This window comes from Triticum urartu, chromosome 7 (genome assembly GCF_003073215.2).
Source record: "Triticum urartu cultivar G1812 chromosome 7, Tu2.1, whole genome shotgun sequence".
Lineage (NCBI taxonomy): Eukaryota > Viridiplantae > Streptophyta > Magnoliopsida > Poales > Poaceae > Triticum > Triticum urartu.
This window is the reverse complement of record NC_053028.1, coordinates 204,846,848-204,866,957: the sequence shown is the minus strand read 5'-3', so window position 1 is coordinate 204,866,957 and position 20,110 is coordinate 204,846,848. Positions and strand designations below refer to the sequence as shown.

General features: G+C 42.2%; 1 protein-coding gene across 1 annotated transcript; it reads right to left on the bottom strand.

Annotated features, from left to right (window-relative positions):
• Nucleotides 1-2,777: 2,777 nt before the first annotated feature.
• Nucleotides 2,778-3,843, bottom strand: LOC125523752 (26.2 kDa heat shock protein, mitochondrial-like). Its single transcript, XM_048688814.1, has 2 exons — nucleotides 3,521-3,843; nucleotides 2,778-3,400 (listed from the first exon to the last, which is right to left on the bottom strand). The coding sequence occupies exons 1-2, from the start codon at nucleotides 3,729-3,731 to the stop codon at nucleotides 2,982-2,984; spliced, it is 630 nt and encodes a 209-aa protein (XP_048544771.1). The 5' UTR covers nucleotides 3,732-3,843; the 3' UTR covers nucleotides 2,778-2,981.
• Between the last annotated feature and the right edge of the window lie 16,267 nt (nucleotides 3,844-20,110).

Below are 20,110 nucleotides of genomic sequence, written 5' to 3'. Positions count from 1 at the left end.
ATGGATGTATGTAAACATATTTTAGTTCTAGATACATTCATTTTTATCTATTTATGCGACAAGTATTTACGGACGGAGGGAGTATTTATTTTGGTCAATTCAGGATTACCCGAACCCGATTTTGCGGATACCCGAATTGTCGGGTATAAAAAAATTTAGACAAATTTTGGGTATTAATTTTGAAAACCCAAAATTCTTATAAACTTAAATAACTGACCCGAATTTTTGGGTAAACCCAAACGCCCAGCGTGACCAAGGGTTGCGGGGATGACTTATCCACGCGGGGAGACTGCGGATGGCTGCCGCGTGGCTATCGGTGCCCTGGACACCGCAGACGTGTCCAACGAGCCTCGGTGAACATGAGGAAGAAGAAGGGGGAGGTGGGATGGTTCTTGCACTGTGCACTCAAGGCCTAGTAGTGCAGTAGGTTATTTCCTTTCTTTTTCTTTTTTTTCCGTTTCTGTTTTGCATTTATTTAAGCCACTAAATGCATTTAGTTAAATATGAAACTTGTCATATAATTACAATGCAATACTTTGAGAAGGCACACAAAGTTTTAGGTCATTTGCAAACGTTTAAGTTTTTATATTTAATTGGCTTAAATAGTTGTTGTTGGCCCTGTTTAATTGATGCTAGGGTAAATTTGGGTTGGGTGGTGTTGTTTTCCTTAAAAAAATTATTTAGGTATTATTTGTAATATTATAAAAAAATCTCTATTTGAAGAAATAATATTTTGCCTTGCAAGAATTTGAATTTGAATTTGACTGTTATTTGGGACAAGTGGCAATTAAGCTTTGCAAAACATGATGACTTGGCATAATTAGAGGGAAATCATTGTAGCTTAATTACAATGGTGTTACAGTTTTGAGAGAGGATTTGGCTCCCCTAGAAGAAGAAGGAAGTCGTATGAGGGCATAATAAGGAGAAGGAAGTCACATCTACGGAGGATAACCGAAGAAGCCCCTTATATACACCTTCAACCCTAGCTGCTGGCATCAGGCCCTCATTCATCCAAGATAAGATCACAACACCTCCATTGCTGCTCCAAAACGACCTCGATAGAATAAGAAGGGCGAATACAAGAAGTAAGAAGGGGAGCCTCCGCCACCACGCGCACCGGCCTTTAGGCCAGTGCCATCTCCACCGTGTCGCCTCCATCACCGCCATCTTCATCGATGTTGCCTTCGTCACCATCATCTCCACCAGCGACGCCATGCCTTCTCTCTTCCCCGGCCCGATGTCGGCTTGTAACTTGACCCTCTCCTTTATGTTTTCCGCCATTATGTTTGAGTAGTTGTACTTATTCTCGAGAATATGGATGAACGCCTTACGATAAGAATTAATTTCCTTTAAGCGATCAGATATATTATGCTTATGTTCAAGTTAGTGGCCTTCGTGAATGTTGAGAGGAGACCCCGCTCGCATTTGTACCATGATTAGCCATGAAGCATATTGCTGTCGCTGTTTTAGGTTAGGACGTTGAGGTAACTCGAGGTGTCAGTAAAATCTTCTTTCCTTTTGCGGCGGCATTGACAACGAAGGTATACCGGTGAACACACACCTCTCCCTTCTCTTCTTGTTGATGGAGTCACGAGCTATCCTCCACGTCTGGACTCATCGCCGAGGCAAGCTACCGCAGGGTCACTCTCTATGGGGCTCGCTTCGTGTTGTCGTTGCACCTCCTCATGGGCCGGACGAAGAGTCATCAGGCTATGTGGTTGTCGACACTCGTTTGGACTATAGAGTCGAGCATAGACTCCAAGACAAGTGGGCAAGGTGAAGGTAGAAAGGAGAGCCATGCTAGAGGAGGACCAAAGGGGGTCAAGTGAAAGGTGAGTGACAATTTATTCGCCATTTTTCTTTCTTTTTTTCTTTTAAGTGGATCCCACTTGTGACATGTTCATAATGCCCCATGCACCGATTACCCAAGGAAAAAACCTTAGAATGTATCTCAGACACACAACCAAAGTGCAGTGATTTAACAGAAGAAGGGCAAAACTAAGCACCCCAAAAACATTTTTGGGGTAAAACTGAAAACCAATTAGTGGAACAGAAGTTTTCTTTGTGTGCATTGCGTAGTTACCTGCATACCGCAATTCTGGTCAATTTGTCAGCAATAAAATCACAAAGCATAAAACAAAAACTAAAATAAAATCACAAAGCATCACATAAACAAGCAAATGCCCATAGCGCTACAACTACATACTGAAACAGTTACTGTTCTTACAAGAAGTAAACACCGAAGACAAACACAAAACATTCAGGGAACCACCAAATCAGGTAATCACATTAAACTTGAAAAAATCAACAAAGCAGGACATAAACAAACAAACGCCCATCTCATGTGACAACTACAAACTGGAACATTTACAGTTCTTACAAGAAGTTAAACTCAAGGATAACCACACAAAATTCACGAAAAAGCAAGCAAGAATCATCAATCAGTAACTGCCCGTTCACCAACTCCATGACGTCAAACTCGAGGAGATCAACCAATTTTTCAGAGAGTAGGCATGAATGCCCAGCTTTTTACAGAAAGCTTAAAGCAAAACAGATCAAGGAGGAGAAAAGATAGACAGGCGAGACTAGCTTAAGATAATCAAAGCGGCTCATCAGGCCAAATTTGAGACAATCAACACAGTTCATGACCAATTTCATCACTAGATTCGTCCAGCACGCCACACTTCAGGAGATCAACAAGCTTTCATGACCAAATTCACCACCAAATCAGTTCATCATATGCCAAATTGAGGAAATCAACAGAATTTCATGACCAGTTTCACCACCAAAGTAAGTTCATCATATGCCAAACTAGAGGAAATTAACAGAGTTCGCGACCAACTTCACCACCAGACCACTACCAACTCGATCCAAGACGATCAACGAAGCAAAACAAGGAAGAAAGACACCAAACATGACCAGATCAACAAGGCATCTCTCACACTCTCGCGCCGGCCATCCTGCATGAGCACTACCACTACCTACTCGACCTTGACGTGGAACACGTCCTTGCGCTCCTCCTCCTTCACCTTGAGCAGGGTCACCCAGAGCACGCCGTTCTTCATCTCGGCCTTGATCTTGTCCAACTTGTACGCGTCAGCGGGCATCTCGATGCGGCGGTTGTACCTCGGCACCGCGGAGTCGTCGTCGCCGTCCCAGGGCTGCTTCTCGCCCTCGCCCTCGACCACCAGGATGTTCTTGTCCGCGCGCACCTTCACGTGCTCCTTGGTCAGCCCGGGCATCGGCACCTTGAGGTACACCGCGTCGTCGTCCTCCTTGGCCACCCAGCGTCCGAGCCGCGACGCCCCAGCAGTGGAGAGGCCGGTCTGAGCTGCAACGTCCTCCATCAGAGACAGCAGACGGGCCATGCTGGTCAGCGCGCCGAGCGGGTCGAGCACGTCTGCAGAATCAACATCAGGGACGGCAAAAGCTCATCAGAAGGCTGATTTGACTCACGGTGTTGAGACTTGAGAACGAACGCAAAGAAACGGCGCGCCACAGGTGGGGAATGGAAGCATACCCTGCGAGAAGGAGCTGGGGATGACGAGGTCGCGGTCGCTGTAGTCGTCGTCGTCGTCGTCGTCGTAGCGGTTGACCTCCTTGACCTGGGTGCTGTACGGGCGGCGGACGGCGTTGACGGCGGGGCAGTGGGGCGCGCAGAAGGCCACGGGAGCACCGGACTTGAGGAGGCCGGCCGGCTCGGCACCCTTGCAAGCGACGGCGGAAGCCATGGGCTCTCTCTCTCTCCTCTTTCTCTTTCTCTTTCTCTCTCCTTTCCCTCTCTCTCTCTCTCTCTTCTGCTGTGATGATTTTGGATTCTTGTGTGAGCGAGGCGGGGTGAGAAATGGAGTGGGTTTTGTAAACCGGGAGCGGGGAGATTTCTTGGGGGAGGGGATGGGGAAACGGGTTTAGAAGGTTCTGGACCGATCGGGTGGGCTCTCGAGCCTTCCAGCAAGATCTGGAGCCTATAGCTTTACAATTCGTGCTGTTTGATATACGATCAGGGCGACGTGGATGGTGCTAGCTTTTGATCTGCTAAGCTACGTCGGACATGCCTGATTTGCTTTTCAGAGTTGGACTGCTTTTGGGAAGAATTCCTACCGTTTGGTGGACTTGATGTCGTCGGTTATATTTTGGTAGACTACATGGAAGCAACATACAGGTGCATTGCTTATGCCAATACAGTGTCGACCTAATAACAGTGTTTAGTTTACTAAACTCTACACGTTCAGCTTATACAAGGCTCCTAAATAACCATCCGAAAATAAATATATAGTAATTGTACTATAAAACCGTGTTAAGTCTACATAATCCATCTTTGTATAATAACCCACAAAATCCAATGTTACCTTTTATTTTGGGAGATAATATACTATTGGGGAACGTCATATTTATAGTAGGTTCTAGTGAATGCTCTACTCTGCCACCAGATCATATGCACGGATCTTAGCACAAGATGCCTTGTCACATCATGTTCGAAACTTGTAAGGAATAAAAGCTGCGCGAACGCAATCCTAATCAATTAAAGCCACTCACCGGATTGGCTAGTGTGTAAACCCTTCAAATGGGAGACCCGTGATTGAATCCTAGATCCTCCTTTTATTTTACTTTTACTTTTACAAGGTGGCAAAAATATGCAAATTATTGGTTTTCAGTACATGGCAAAAAAATTCAAAAAATATGGCAGATTTATAATATTTTTAATTTGCCACGCGGCAAATTTTAAACATTTTTTTTCTAATTTTTTACATCACAAGTTTGTTTTGTACACATGGAAACATTTAGAAAAAAATTCTCATGGTCCCAGGAAAAATTCATAACATTTTTAACTCCCAAACATGGCAAATTTAGTCTTTTTTGTAATGCTACCACGACAAGCTTTGGAAATTTTTATCAATTATTTTCACACCAATTTTGGAATTTGTTTTTCTACTTTTGCACATGGCAATTTTATTACTAAGAGGATAGCAACTTTTTATTATTATAAGAGCATGGAAATTTTATCATTGAGAGCATGGCAATATTATTTTTTTTTGGATCATGCCATCTTCCTATGTTTGATTTTCATGTGTTTTCGAAAATGAAAATATAAAGCATGGGAAAATCCTTGTATGTATTTTTTAATTAATATGCATTTTTTTCTTTTCTCTGTAATTTGGACCAAAGTTTTTTGTTTTTGTTGGTTTATTTTACTTTTTACATTTACTTTGGCCTGGTTGCCATGTAACTATTTTTGGTAGTCTACCATGGCATTTTTTGTTTGCATTTTTTTAATTATGTTATCTATGCCTTTTTGAGTATTAGAAAATATTTCATTTTGATGGCAATTTTTCTCAAAATATCAACTATTTTAGTCTAGCCTTTTTTTTGCCTCCGCTATAATTATCTAGGCCACCTTGGGGGTTGCACGGAAACACTCCTGTAGCAAACTAAAAAGGTTTGCTCGACCGTCCCTGTCCCAGTGAACGAGTTGTTTGCTGGTGGGTGCCTTCTGATCTGATGTCCGCCAAATATTGTGGTCCCTTTTTTAAGAAAAACCAAGTATGTCTACCTTTGACCCCCCCCCCCTTGGCTGCCATGGCCTCTAGTTTGACCAGGCTAGCATCGGTTTCTTCAGCCTTTCCACGTCAGCATCCGGTGGTCTTTGGTCTAGGCCACTCAGAGTCACCTGGATCCTCCTGCTCGTCCTTGGGAGGCATTACGCCACCTAAGGCAGAGGAGCCATCCAAGGCGATGGCGTAGGCGGAGGGCTGGGAAGCCTGGCTAAAGGATTGATATAGTCGACTAGCGGGGGTGAATAGGAGACTACACATTTTAAGCTCAGTTGTCGATTTAGGGGAAAAAGTAGATTAATAGAGTTCTCTAGATATGCAACTCGATGAGCAATCCTATATGGCAAGCAAGCTCAAAGCAAAGTAAGCTAGGCAAACAATATAATTATAAAGCCCACGAGCATACAAGGCAAATTAAAGTGCAGGAAAGGATTAACCACAAGTGTGTGGATTTTATCCCCAAGTTCACACTTCCTTGGGGAAGTGTTAATCTCCATTGGAGGGTTGCCAGAGCCAAGGCTTCTGGAACACCATCGGAGGCTCACCGTATTCTCCTCGAGTCACCCCAATGGATGAGCCTCAAATCACTCAGGTTGATCTTGAAAGTGGCCACCACACATTTACATACATTTTCGGAGCACAACACGAGCAAGGAAGCCTTTGGAGGAACCCTAACCGCCTAGGATCCCAAGCTCCAAGAGTAATAAGTCAATGGTGAAGTAATCTTGTGTGGAACATGAATTAATTTGGCCAAAGTGTAGATCGGGCCATGCTCCTTCAATCCCTAAAGTTTCAACAAGTTTGGGTGAGGGGATGGAGAGGAATGAGCAAATCAAGGTTTGGTAATGGTGGAGCTCAACAAGGCAAAAGTGTTAGGGTTACAAGTGAAATAATATCTCCTTTTATAATGAAAGGTGGGGAGGCTATTCTGCCCGCTGGACCCCGTGTGCATGGGCTTAGTCAGCCCCATGCGCACGAGGTGTCCAGAGAGCAAAATAGTACCCCGTGTGCGCTTGTAGCGCATGACCTACTCGACACCCCGTACGCACGGGGTCTTTGACCCCATGCGCATGGGGGTCATGGACCCCGGGTGCACTGGGTGTCTACAAGAAAACCACTACCCGATGTGCACGGGTGTCAAAGACCTCATGCGCACAGGGTGTCCTGCTACTTTGGGCACATGGCTATATGGACACTCCACGCCAGCACTAAATAAACGGATAGATCGGTACTTCCTTGTGGTAGGTGTAGGAGGGCTAGTGTATATGTTTAGAGTATTCCCACACCAAATTCATCCACCTTGACCCCTCTTAATAGTGTGGTCCTATGACTCAAATAAAACCGAAACGGAAGACCTTTGAGTTGCCTGAAAAAGACACCTTTGGTCTTTTTGAAGACGGGGTCAACCATCTCCACGATAAATGTACAAGGAACCAATAACTTGAGGTAAACCTTAGAAAATGTTATTAGGTCCATTAACCATAATGTCATCACACCAAAATACCATTAAGTGCAAAATGCACTTCCAATCTCCCCCTTTTTGGTCTATTGATGACAATATGGTTACAGCATGGCAAGAGATATAATCAATAAAACAAGCCATGAAAAAATATTGATCAAAAGAGCTCCCCTAGGTGTGTGCATAGAGATACGAATTTGCTTGATTATGCCACAAGAACACACATAGAATGCTCGCCTTAGATCAATAGAAACGTCCATTGATGTGTGAGAATAGCACCAACTAAAGAATTCATTGCACAAAAGCTTCACATGTGATCAAACAAGAAAGAAAGTAAACCCATGCATAGATCACATGCAAGAGGTGTGGTGAGCAAAATATAATGTGAGACAAGGATAAATAAATATGACATATGACATCATATGGAAGTTAAGCACAACATAGACTCATAACTTAATAAGCAACCCAAGTCTCACACACATAAATAAGAAGTAGCTTGCGTTGGTTTTCCCCGAAGAGGAAGGGATGATGCAGCAGAGTAGCGTAAGTATTTCCCTCAGTTTTTGAGAACCAAGGTATCAATCCAGTAGGAGCCCACGCTCAAGTCCCTCGTACCTGCACAAAGCGATAGCTACTCGCAACCAACGCGATTAGGGGTTGTCAAGCCCTTCACGGTCACTTACGAGAGTGAGGTCTGATAGATAGAATATTTTTGGTATTTTTGATATAAAGATGCAAAGTAAAAAGTAAAGGCAAAGTAAATAGCAAAGCAATATAAAAGTGATGGAGATTGATATTATGAGAATAGACCCCGGGGGCATAGGTTTCACTAGTGGCTTCTCTCAAGAGCATAAGTATTCTACGGTGGGTGAACAAATTACTGTTGAGCAATTGATAGAATTGAGCATAATTATGAGAATATCTAGGCATGATCATGTATATAGGCATCACGTCCGTGAAAAGTAGATCGAAACGATTCTGCATCTACTACTATTACTCCACTCATCGACCGCTATCCAGCATGCATCTAGAGTATTAAGTTAAAAACAGAGTAACGCCTTAAGCAAGATGACATGATGTAGAGAGATAAATTCATGCAATATGAAATAAACCCCATCTTGTTATCCTCGATGGCAACGATACAATACGTGCCTTGCTGCCCCTTCTGTCACTGGGTAAGGACACCGCAAGATCGAACCCAAAGCTAAGCACTTCTCCCATGGCAAGAACTACCAATCTAGTTGGCCAAACCAAACGGATAATTCAAAGAGACTTGCAAAGATAACCAATCATGCATAAAAGAATTCAGAGAAGATTCAAATATTATTCATAGATAGACTTGATCATAAACCCACAATTCATCGGTCTCAACAAGCACACCGCAAAACGAAGATTACATCGAATAGATCTCCACGAGAGAGGGGGAGAACTTTGTATTGAGATTCAAAGAGAGAGAAGAAGCCATCTAGATACTAACTATAGACCCGAAAGTCTGAGGTAAACTACTCACACTTCATCGGAGGGGCTAGGATGATGTAGAAGCCCTCCGTGATGACGGCCCTCTTCCGGCGGAGCTCCGGAACAGGCCCCAAGATGGGATCTCGTGGATACAGAAAGTTGCGGCAATGGAATTAGGTTTTTGGCTCCTGTTCTGATCGTTTGGGGGTACGTGTGTATATATAGGAGGAAGGAGTACATCGGTGGAGCACCGAGGGGCCCACGAGGCAGGGGGCGCGCCCTAGGGGGGGGCGCCCCCCACCCTCGTGACCACCTCTTTGATCCCTTGCAGTAGGGTCCAAGTCTCCTGGATCATGTTTGGTGAGAAAATCACGTTTCCGAAGATTTTATTCCGTTTGGACTCCGTTTGATATTCTGTTTATCCAAAACACTGAAATAGGCAAAAAAACAGCAATTCTGGGCTGGGCCTCCAGTTAATAGGTTAGTCCCAAAATTAATATAAAAGTGGAAAATAAAGCCCAATGTAGTCCAAAACAGTAGATAATATAGCATGGAGCAATCAAAAATTATAGATACGTTGGAGACGTATCAGGCATCCCCAAACTTAATTCCTGCTCGTCCTCGAGCAGGTAAATGATAAAAAGAGAATTTTTGATGCAGAGTGCTACTTGGCATAATTTCAATGCAAATCTTCTTAATTGTGGTATGAATATTCATATTAGAAAGATTCAAGACAAAAGTTTATATTTACATAGAAAATAATAATACTTCAAGCATACTAACAAAGCAATTATGTCTTCTCAAAATAACATGGCCAAAGAAAGTTATCCCTACAAAATCATATAGTCTGGCTATGCTCCATCTTCCCCACACAAAGTATTTAAATCATGCACAACCCCGATGACAAGCCAATCAATTGTTTCATACTCTAACTTTTTTAAAACTTTTTCAATCTTCACGCAATACATGAGCGTGAGCCATGGATATAGCACTATAGGTGGAATAGAATGGTGATTGTGGAGAAGACAAAAAGGAGAAGATAGTCTCACATCAACTAGGCGTATCAATGGGCTATGGAGATGCCCATCAATAGATATCAATGTGAGTGAGTACGGATTGCCATGCAACGGATACACTAGAGCTATAAATGTATGAAAGCTCAACAAAAGAAACTAGTGGGTGTGCATCCAACTTGCTTGCTCACGAAGACCTAGGGAAATTTGAGGAAGCCCATCATTGGAATATACAAGCCAAGTTCTATAACGTAAAATTCCCACTAGTATATGAAAGTGACAACATATGAGACTCTCTATATGAAGAACATGGTGCTACTTTGAAGCACATTATATGAGACTCGCTATATCATGGTGCTACTTTGAAGCACAAGTGTGGAAAAAAGGATAGTAGCATTTCCCCTTATTTATTTATTTATTATATTTTTTGGGCCTTTTTTCTTTGGCCTTTCTCTCTTTTTTTGTTTTTTTTGGGACAATGCTCTATTGAATGATGATCATCACACTTCTATTTATTTACAACTCAATGATTACAACTCGATACTAAAACAAAGTATGACTCTATATGAATGCCTTCGGCGGTGTACCGGGATATGCAATGAGTCACGAGTGACAAGTATGAAATAATTATGAACGGTGGCTTTGCCACAAATACTATGTCAACTACATGATCATGCTAAGCAATATGACAATGATGGGTGTGTCATGATGAACTAGATGGTGGAAAGTTGCATGGCAATATATCTCGGAATGGCTATGGAAATGCCATAATAGGTAGGTATGGTGGCTGTTTTGAGGAAGGTATATGGTAGGTGTATGATACCGGCGAAAGTTGTGTGGTATTAGAGAGGCTAGCAAGGGTGGAAGGGTGGGAGTGCGTATAATCCATGGACTCAACATTAGTCATAAAGAACTCATATACTTATTGTAAAAATTTAGAAGTTATCAAAGCAAAGTATTACGCGCATGCTCCTAGGGGGATAGATTGGTAGGAAAAGACCATCGCTCGTCCCCGACCGCCACTCATAAGGAAGACAATCAATAAATAAATCATGCTCCGACTTCATCACATAACGGTTCACCATGCGTTCATGCTACGGGAATTACAAACTTCAACACAAGTATTCTTTAAATTCACAACTACTCAACTAGCATGACTTTAATATTATCACCTCCATATGTCAAAACAATTATCATGCTTCAATCTTTTCTTAGTATTCAACACACTCAAAAGAAAGTTTCACAAATCTTGAATACCAAGCATATTGTTATTAGGAAAATTACAATTCTACTAAGAGACTCTCAAATTAATTTAAGTGAAGCATGAGAGATCAATAGTTTCTTTAAAATGAATCCACCACCGTGCTCTAAAAGATCTAAGTGAAGCACATAGAGCAAAATTATCTAGCTCAAAAGATATAAGTGAATCACATAGATCAAAATTATCTAGCTCAAAAGATATAAGTGAAGCACATATAGAAAAATTATCTAGCTCAAAAGATATAAGTGAAGCACAAAGAGCAAAATTATCTAGCTCAAAAGATATAAGTGAAGCACATAGAGCAAAATTATCTAATTTTAATTCATGTATGGCTCTATCAAAAGGTGTGTACAGCAAGTATGATTGTGGCATACTAACAATCAAATACACAAATAATACAAGACGCTCCAAGCAAAACACATATCATGTTGGTGAATAAAAATATAGCTCCAAGTAAATTACCGATGGAAGTGGACGAAAAGAGGGGATGCCTTCTGGGGCATCCCCAAGCTTTGACTTTTTGGTGTCCTTGGATTATCTTGGGGGTGCCATGGGCATCCCCAAGCTTAGGCTCTTGCCACTCCTTCTTCCATGATACATCAAAAGAATTCACCCAAAACTTGAAAACTTCACAACACAAAACTCAAAATAGAAAACTCGTGAGCTCCGTTAGCGAAAGAAAACAAAAGACCACTCCAAGGTACTGTAATGAACTCACTCTTTATTTATATTGGTGTTAAACCTACTGTATTACAACTTCTCTATGGATTATAAACTATTTTACTAGCCATAGATTCATCAAAATAAGCAAACAACACACGAAAAACAGAATCTGTCAAAAACAGAAAAGTCTGTAGTAATCTGTAGCTAGAGCAAGATCTGGAACCCCAAAAATTCTAAAATAAATTTCTGGACGTGAGGAATTTATCTATTAATCATATGCAAAAATAATTAACTAAATATCACTCTTCAAATAAAAATGACAGCAGTTCTCGTGAGCGCTAAAGTTTCTGTTTTTTACAGCAAGTTCAACAAGACTTTCCCCAAGTCTTCCCAACGGTTCTACTTGGCACAAACACTAATTAAACACAAAAAACACAACCAAAACAGAGGCTAAATAATTTATTTATTACTAAATAGGAGCAAATAGCAAGGAATAAAAATAAAATTGGGTTGCCTCCCAACAAGCGCTATCGTTTAACGCCCCTAGCTAGGCATAACGAGCAAGAATAGATCTAGGTATTGCTATCTTGATTCTTAATTCTTTTAGCGATGTTATGCTCGAATCCGGGAGGTTCCTTACGTTTCCCTTCATATTCAGAGATCTTGAGATCTAAAGAATCCAACCGCTTATTGCAAAGAGTAATCAACATATTCATGCGGTGAAGATTTAAGCTAACGCTCTTAAGAGGTTCAAGAGATTTCTGTAAAATCTTAGTTACCTCGCAAATTTTTTCAAAAACTTGCGTTTTCTCTTGGGTATGATGGAGCCCCTTTTGTTGAGGTAAAGTTCCTACTATACCTTCTATAATTTCATGCGCGATACTGGGATCAATTTCAATAAAATTGCCCTTGGCAACACAATCTAAAAGTTGTCTATGAGACAAATTAAGTCCAACATAAAAGTTGCGAAGCAAAATTCTGAAATTTACTTCTAGGGTGCATTTACGATAAGATTCCATCATTCTAAACCAAACATCCTTTAAATTTTCTCCTTTCTTTTGTTTGAAGTGAAGGACTTCAAACTCAGGGGACATAGGAGCAGAAAGAGGACTAGCCATGACGACAAGCAAACAAAGAGGCAAACAGAGAGGGAGGATAGAGAGAGAGAGAGGGCGAATAAAACGGCACAGGTGAATTGGCGGGAGAGGAAAATGAGAGGAAAATGGCAAATAATGTAATGCGAGAGATAGGGATTGTGATGGGTACTTGGTATGTTGACTTTTTGCGTAGACTCCCCGGCAACGGCGCTAGAAATCCTTCTTGCTACGTCTTGAGCTTGCGTTGGTTTTCCCCGAAGAGGAAGGGATGATGCAGCAAAGTAGCGTAAGTATTTCCCTCAGTTTTTGAGAACCAAGGTATCAATCCAGTAGGAGCCCACGCTCAAGTCCCTCGTACCTGCACAAAGCGATAGCTACTCGCAACCAACGCGATTAGTGGTTGTCAAGCCCTTCACGGTCACTTATGAGAGTGAGGTCTGATAGATAGAATATTTTTGGTATTTTTGATATAAAGATGCAAAGTAAAAAGTAAAGGCAAAGTAAATAGAAAAGCAATATAAAAGTGATGGAGATTGATATTATGAGAATAGACCCGGGGGTCATAGGTTTCACTAGTGGCTTCTCTCAAGAGCATAAGTATTCTACGGTGGGTGAACAAATTACTGTTGAGCAATTGATAGAATTGAGCATAATTATGAGAATATCTAGGCATGATCATGTATATAGGCATCACGTCCATGACAAGTAGATCGAAACGATTCTGCATCAACTACTATTACTCCACTCATCGACCGCTATCCAGCATGCATCTAGAGTATTAAGTTAAAAACAGAGTAACGCCTTAAGCAAGATGACATGATGTAGAGAGATAAATTCATGCAATATGAAATAAACCCCATCTTGTTATCCTTGATGGCAACGATACAATACGTGCCTTGCTTCCCCTTCTGTCACTGGGTAAGGACACTGCAAGATCGAACCCAAAGCTAAGCACTTCTCCCATGGCAAGAACTACCAATCTACTTGGCCAAACCAAATGGATAATTTGAAGAGACTTGCAAAGGTAACCAATCATGCATAAAAGAATTCAGAGAAGATTCAAATATTATTCATAGATAGACTTGATCATAAACCCACAATTCATCGGTCTCAACAAACACACCGCAAAAATAAGATTACATCAAATAGATCTCCACGAGAGAGGGGGAGAACTTTGTATTGAGATTCAAAGAGAGAGAAGATGCCATCTAGCTACTAACTATGGACCCGAAGGTCTGAAGTAAACTACTCACACTTCATTGGAGGAGTTAGGATGATGTAGAAGCCCTCCGTGATGACGGCCCTCTTCCGGTGGAGCTCCGAAACAGGCCCCAAGATGGGATCTCGTGGATACAGAAAGTTGCGGCGGTGGAATTAGGTTTTTGGCTCCTATTCTGATCGTTTGGGGGTACGTGTGTATATATAGGAGGAAGGAGTACGTCGGTGGAGCACCGAGGGGCCCACGAGGCAGGGGGCGCGCCCCCACCCTCTTGACCACCTCTTTGATCCCTTGTAGTAGGGTCTAAGTCTCCTGGATCACGTTCGGTGAGAAAATCACGTTTCCGAAGATTTTATTCCTTTTGGACTCCGTTTGATATTCTGTTTATCCGAAACACTGAAATAGGCAAAAAAAACAGCAATTCTGGGCTGGGCCTCCGGTTAATAGGTTAGTCCCAAAAATAATATAAAAGTGGAAAATAAAGCCTAATGTAGTCCAAAACAGTAGATAATATAGCATGGAGCAATCAAAAATTATAGATACGTTGGAGACGTATCATAGCTCACACCACATGATGGAATAGTAAAAATGTCCTAAGCCAATAGAAACACAGCCAAATAAGAACAAGGCTTGTGATCTCAACTACAGATGATCCTAAATAGAACTCCCCCCTTTGTCATAAAGATGCTAAAAAGGGAAAGGGTTACGCTAGCAAAATCTAGACAAGCGGTGGGGCGCTCGAAGCATCATCATCATCATCATCATCAAAACACCAACCCTCTAGTGGGTTGGACTGTCTGGTGTCCACGTTGTCCTTGTGCTCAGAACCTGGCTCAGTGTGCATCCCTCCAGATGCCTAATCCGCCTTCTTGTGGCGCTTGTACATCTTGCCTCTGTTGATGTCCTTGATCTGACACCTATGAATGGACTGGCACATATTGAAGAGATTCCCAATATACTTGAACAACGACTTCTTCACCTCCCAAGTGAAAACGACCTGAGGAGACACATGCGAAGATTTCCCACACGGAATATGAGCGGTGGAAGAGCACCCAACAGCATAAGTGGCACTATCGTTTGGCCTCGGGTTGCGTCCCTTCTTGGGAGGCGCATATGGAGCAAGAGCACGCGGATTCCAATTAGCAGAACGCTTAGGGACTGTAATATGATACTAAGCAATGTACCTGGCAGAATACACCTCCTCAACCAGTGCCCGAATAAAACAAAACATAGATCAGAGACTTCTCCTCACTAACATGTCGATGCATATTGTTAGGACCGAGATTATATCGATCAGAGGGGTGAATGGGAGATTCAAAATTTCTTTCGAAATTTCGAATCAAAACCAATCACTACATCAGAATAGATTAAGTAGACAAACTGAAAAGAAACAGACAGAGCAGAACCGAAAGATAATGCATATATATAAACTAAGCAAATCTTTCAGGGAAAGATATGATGATCTTCTGAGTATAGTAGCACAAGACTTTCGCTATGACGATGGTACACTACAAAAAAATACACTTCCATGATGATACGTGTTTGTCACAGTAGGTCACGTTTTTTGTCATGCATGTACATCCATGAAAAATTTATGACAGAATCAAGATAGTCATACCTGTGCTGTCGTAGAAGTGTTCCATGACATTACCAAAATTATCATCATGAAAGTGTCCACTTCCATGACGATAAATCGCGCGTCACAGAAGTGCTTTCGTCAAGGGTGACCGACACGTGGCATCCACCGTAATGGAATGCCGTTAAGCTATCGGGTCGGGTTTTGGATCCGATAACCCGTTAACAGCCCCGACCAATGGGAAATTTCCACGTGTAAAATTCTTATTGGCCGGACGAAACACGTGTCAGCTTGTTAGTGGGTCAGATAGGCGCCTATGATATGTCGACACGTGCCACGACCCACCACTGGCCCATTTAGCTTACAAAGCCGACCCGTTTGACTTGGTCAGAAGTTAATGGGCTGGCCCATGAAAAGCCTGTTAACGGTCTCTTCGCAAATAGCCCATTTTACGACCCGTTAACTCACGGCCCGTTAGGCCCTAAAGGAAATCGGCCCAACAACGTCATGTGGGACGTCGAATATAACACCAGCCCATTTCACTTTCAGCCCATGTATGGCCCACGACGTCTTTCGGCCCATATGAGGCCTTCATATCTTTCGGCCCTTTATAGGCCCACGGTGACTCTAGCCCATAATGAACAGTAATTTTCTTTATACCCGTTAACGGCCCGTGATTTACATGGGCCGTTTCCAGCCCGTGTTAGCTTTCAGCCTATTGACGGCCCATACGTTCTTGGGCTCCTTTTCGACCCTTGATTACTTTCGGCCCGTTACTGGCTTGTTCCCCTAATGGGCCAAATTCGGCCCATGGCAAGAGTCGACCCATTACTGGCCTGTTCCCCTAATGGGCCAAATTCGGCACATGGCAAGAGTCGGCCCGTTACTGGCCTGTTACCCTAATGGGCCAAATTCTGCCCATGGCAAGAGTCGGCCCATTTCTGGCCTGTTAACCCGTTGCGCCGTTTCCAGCCCGTCCTATATTCTGGCCCATTAACGACCCTTTATGCCTGTGACAGAATTAAGCCTTTGCTGTCCTACGGCCTGTTAACGACTTGTTACCATGCTGGGCCGATACCAGTTACGCCCGGTTACGGCGCATGTAGACCCATTTATCCGATGGCCCGAGGCCCACCGATTACAGGCCCATTTATCGACGGCCCGTAGGAGACCCATGGATCCTACGGCCCGTATATGGCCCATGTTAGTTGCGGCCACTAGCAAACCAGGGAAAAAGAAGACTAGGAAATAAATAAGGCCAAAACTAATGCTAGGATATTAAGGCGATTGCACAGATTACATCCACTCAGCATCAAAGATCGCCACCAGTGCAAATATAGGGAACACCCTACACTATACAAAAATGGCTTGCTGTTTTGTTTAGCTAGTGGCTGCACGTTAATAATAAATTTTGTATTGCACCAAAACAAATTACAACTATATAACAAAAGGAAGGTTGGCATAAAACTTAACAGTCTAGCAGATAAATGCACCACCAGAAGTTCAGAAGCTCAGTTCATTTGACCTGACTGTTATGTTTTCATGATGTATTGTCCGATGGAGCACCATAACCCTCGCCTTCATTTCCCCTAGGCTCCTGAACAACATAGAAAATGTCTGATAGTCTGGTTTCAAAACCATGCATATATTGACGACATTGAGCAATGTTTCTCCTTGTTTCACAAAGGGTCTCTGTTAGGGAATGGACTTGTGTCTGGAGCGCAGATACAACATTGCTTTGAGCTTGCATATCTTGATCATGAGGCAGTTTGGACGATATTGCCTTAACAACCAACCCAGTATTACGCAGGAACGTGCTTTTGGCACTATTAGTGGACAGGTACTGACCACTGCAGTAAGAGCTGACATTGCGGTTATAGTTGCCTCGCCACCTTCAGAAGGTGGAGGTTTCACCATTTTTCCATAGCTCGCTGAAAAGTTGAGGTTTTACATTAGTAGTACCAGAATAGAAGATATTAAGGAGGCAGCAAAACCAAACAAAATAGCTTTGGTCTATATATAGAACTTATTCTGGTGAACCCATGTAAAATATTAGTTGTATTTTATTGCAAAGTACATAATAAAACCAGGTTCCAAACATATGACCATGTACCACCGCTAATGTATTGTCTATTTCTTCACATTGTATTGAGGGCTAAGGATAAAGAGACGAAGTTTATAATACGGTAAGCATAGTATGACATCATTCATATCACAAACACAACTGAGAACAGACAAACAGGCAATTGTAACATTGTGTGGGCAAGTCCAGCACGGAACTAGATTACGGGTCAAGATCAAAGGAACATCACTCCTCTCTTTTAAACCTTGTAAGGTGCAATGATACGCTAAGACAATTGTGTATAAAATTGAAAAGAGTAATAGACATTGGCTGCAAAGCATGCAGTTCAAGGAACAAGTCAGAGTAAGTAGTAGTTAAAAGGCATGAGGATTAAGGACTTACAACAGCGGCTTTGACTGGTGTAGTCATGCCCTTCTTCTTGCTGGTGTGACAGTCCTTGAAGATTTCCACAGCATTTGGTTCAGGTACTTCTTGGTCCTTGCGGGCTTTCCTCTGCATTGCGAACAAGTCAATATAGATATGATAATATGGTACAACGAAAAGAGTGAAACAACAGCTAATTACAAGAGCCTCGCAGTGTGCAATATAGCTACGAGATCCTGTCGTCTGTTGGAATTTCACTTTCGTACGGTTGGCCTTGTTCTTTCAACAGTTCACCTACAAGAAGATAGATTTGTGTGGCACATGCGTAAATAGGACTTCAACATGTGATCTGATCACATATATATAATGTACCTGATACTTCGGATCAGACCAGTGTTTAACAAGGCCCCTCCAGTCTTCATCCTATATATTTTCCACTGGAGATGTTTGGGAAAGTTCACTGTTAGCCTTGCCTTCAAAGTGAGTTTTCCTCAAGTTATACCGATACTGTCGTAGAGCAGACTTGAAAACATGGGTGCAAGCTTGTCTGGTTGCATCATCTTGGCTATCCAACTTGAACCTCATCTGTTGAAAATTATGGGAGTCTCATTATCAGCAACCAAGAAAGTATGGGATAGAGCAAGACGATATTACTAGTTTCCATACATAACCATACTTACAGATAAATGGTCGAGGAAGGTGTTGAACTGGGTTTCGTATTTGTCATTCCTGTACTGAATCCATGTTGGGATGATACGTACATGACACCTAACGACAACTGCTTCCTCTGATACTAACTTGGCTGACTCTGTAGCATCACGTGGCCTTTTTAAACCTGCCTCAAAACGGATCTCCATTCTTCCTCCTCTAGATTTAGTTAACCTATCGAGCATTATCCCTGATGTTTGTTTCCTCTTGCGCCTAGGTGCTAGTCCAACAACGAACATAGGAAGTGTTAGTGTACATCAAACTGTGAGACTACATATAAAGAAGCATGCAACTGTAACTTGACTCCAGCAACTACCTTCTTGCTGTTGAAGCTCACAAGGTTCATCTGATATTGCCAACTCGTCTTGTGTCAAGAGTGATTGGGAAGTAGTGTCAGGTGGCAAGGGAGCTTGGGGACGTGCTGCTAGCTCAGTTGACGCACGAGTAAGTCGTGCAGCTGGTAGTACAGTGGTAGGTGTTGCAAGAACTAGGGTTGTCTCTGCTTGTTTGGTGGCAGCTATTTGTTTCTGTTTGGTTTTTTTTTGCAACTCGTGTAGCATGGGATGCCGTGTTTGTAGAATTTTCCGCTAGACTTTGACCTTCTATTGCACCATCAGTACCAGCAGAATCTGCAGGATTCATCCGCTTCTCATTCCCTGCCATTCTGTGTTTCTTCCTCTTTCTCGGTGCCATGTTAAGTCAAGCCGACAAGAAAAACAAATAACAATTTAGTTCTTTAGAACAAATTGATGTGTGATGTAGACGAACTGAACTTTGATGTTAGACAACCACATGATAGGAGGATGTAATATGTATGAAAAACAGGACGGAAGAGATAACCAGAACTATGATGTGTAAACTAAGAAGAAGACATTTCACAAAATTAGAAGCAATGCAATGGAAGGTAGACACCATATGAAAGATGCTACAAATATCGCTCTGCCAAGTTAACAGTGTCTCATCATAAATGGCGTTTAAACAAATGTGAAGCAGTACAAGAAATAAATCATATGCAAGATGCAAACAACGTCACACTACCATGTTAGAGGTCTCTCGTCATTAGTGCCATTGCATATTCACAACATTGCATATTCACAGCTTATGATGTGTAAACTAAGGAGAAGGCATTTCAACAAATTAGAAGCAATGAAAGCTAGACACCATATGAAAGATGCAACGAATATCACTCTGCAAGTTAGAACTGTCTCATCATAAGTGCCATTTCAACAAATTAGTAGTACAAGCTAGAAAAGAATGTGAGATGTAACCTATATCACACTCCGAAGTCAAATGTGTCTTATGATAAGTGATTGTTGCAGGTTACACAACAGTAGTAATTCGATGTAAGAACATGGTGTGATAGACAGATATTGTATGTTCTAGAAACAGGAACACGTGTCTTATTCAACTATAATGTGTAACGTAAGCAGATGGAATTCAACAAAATTAGAAGCAATACAAGATAGACATCACACATAACATGCAACCACATATAACAGTGCCAAGTTAGAGGGAGCATCGATGATGCTGCACTAGGGGAGACGTGCTCATCATAAACACAGCTTTGTTGAGTGCCTATGCATGTGTTGTCTTGGAAATCATCTTGGGGGTGTGGAGGAGTAGAAACTGTAGAGGCCCTCCGTTCGGAAGGAGCACCT

What these genes read in the sequence shown, in the direction of transcription:
- LOC125523752 (XM_048688814.1), bottom strand. Translation starts at nt 3,731, where the DNA reads ATGGCTTCCGCCGTCGCTTGCAAGGGTGCCGAGCCGGCCGGCCTCCTC. An exon ending in CCCCAGCTCCTTCTCGCAGG is followed by an intron (nt 3,401 to 3,520) that starts GTATGCTTCCAT and finishes TTGATTCTGCAG; the next exon opens with ACGTGCTCGACCCGCTCGGC.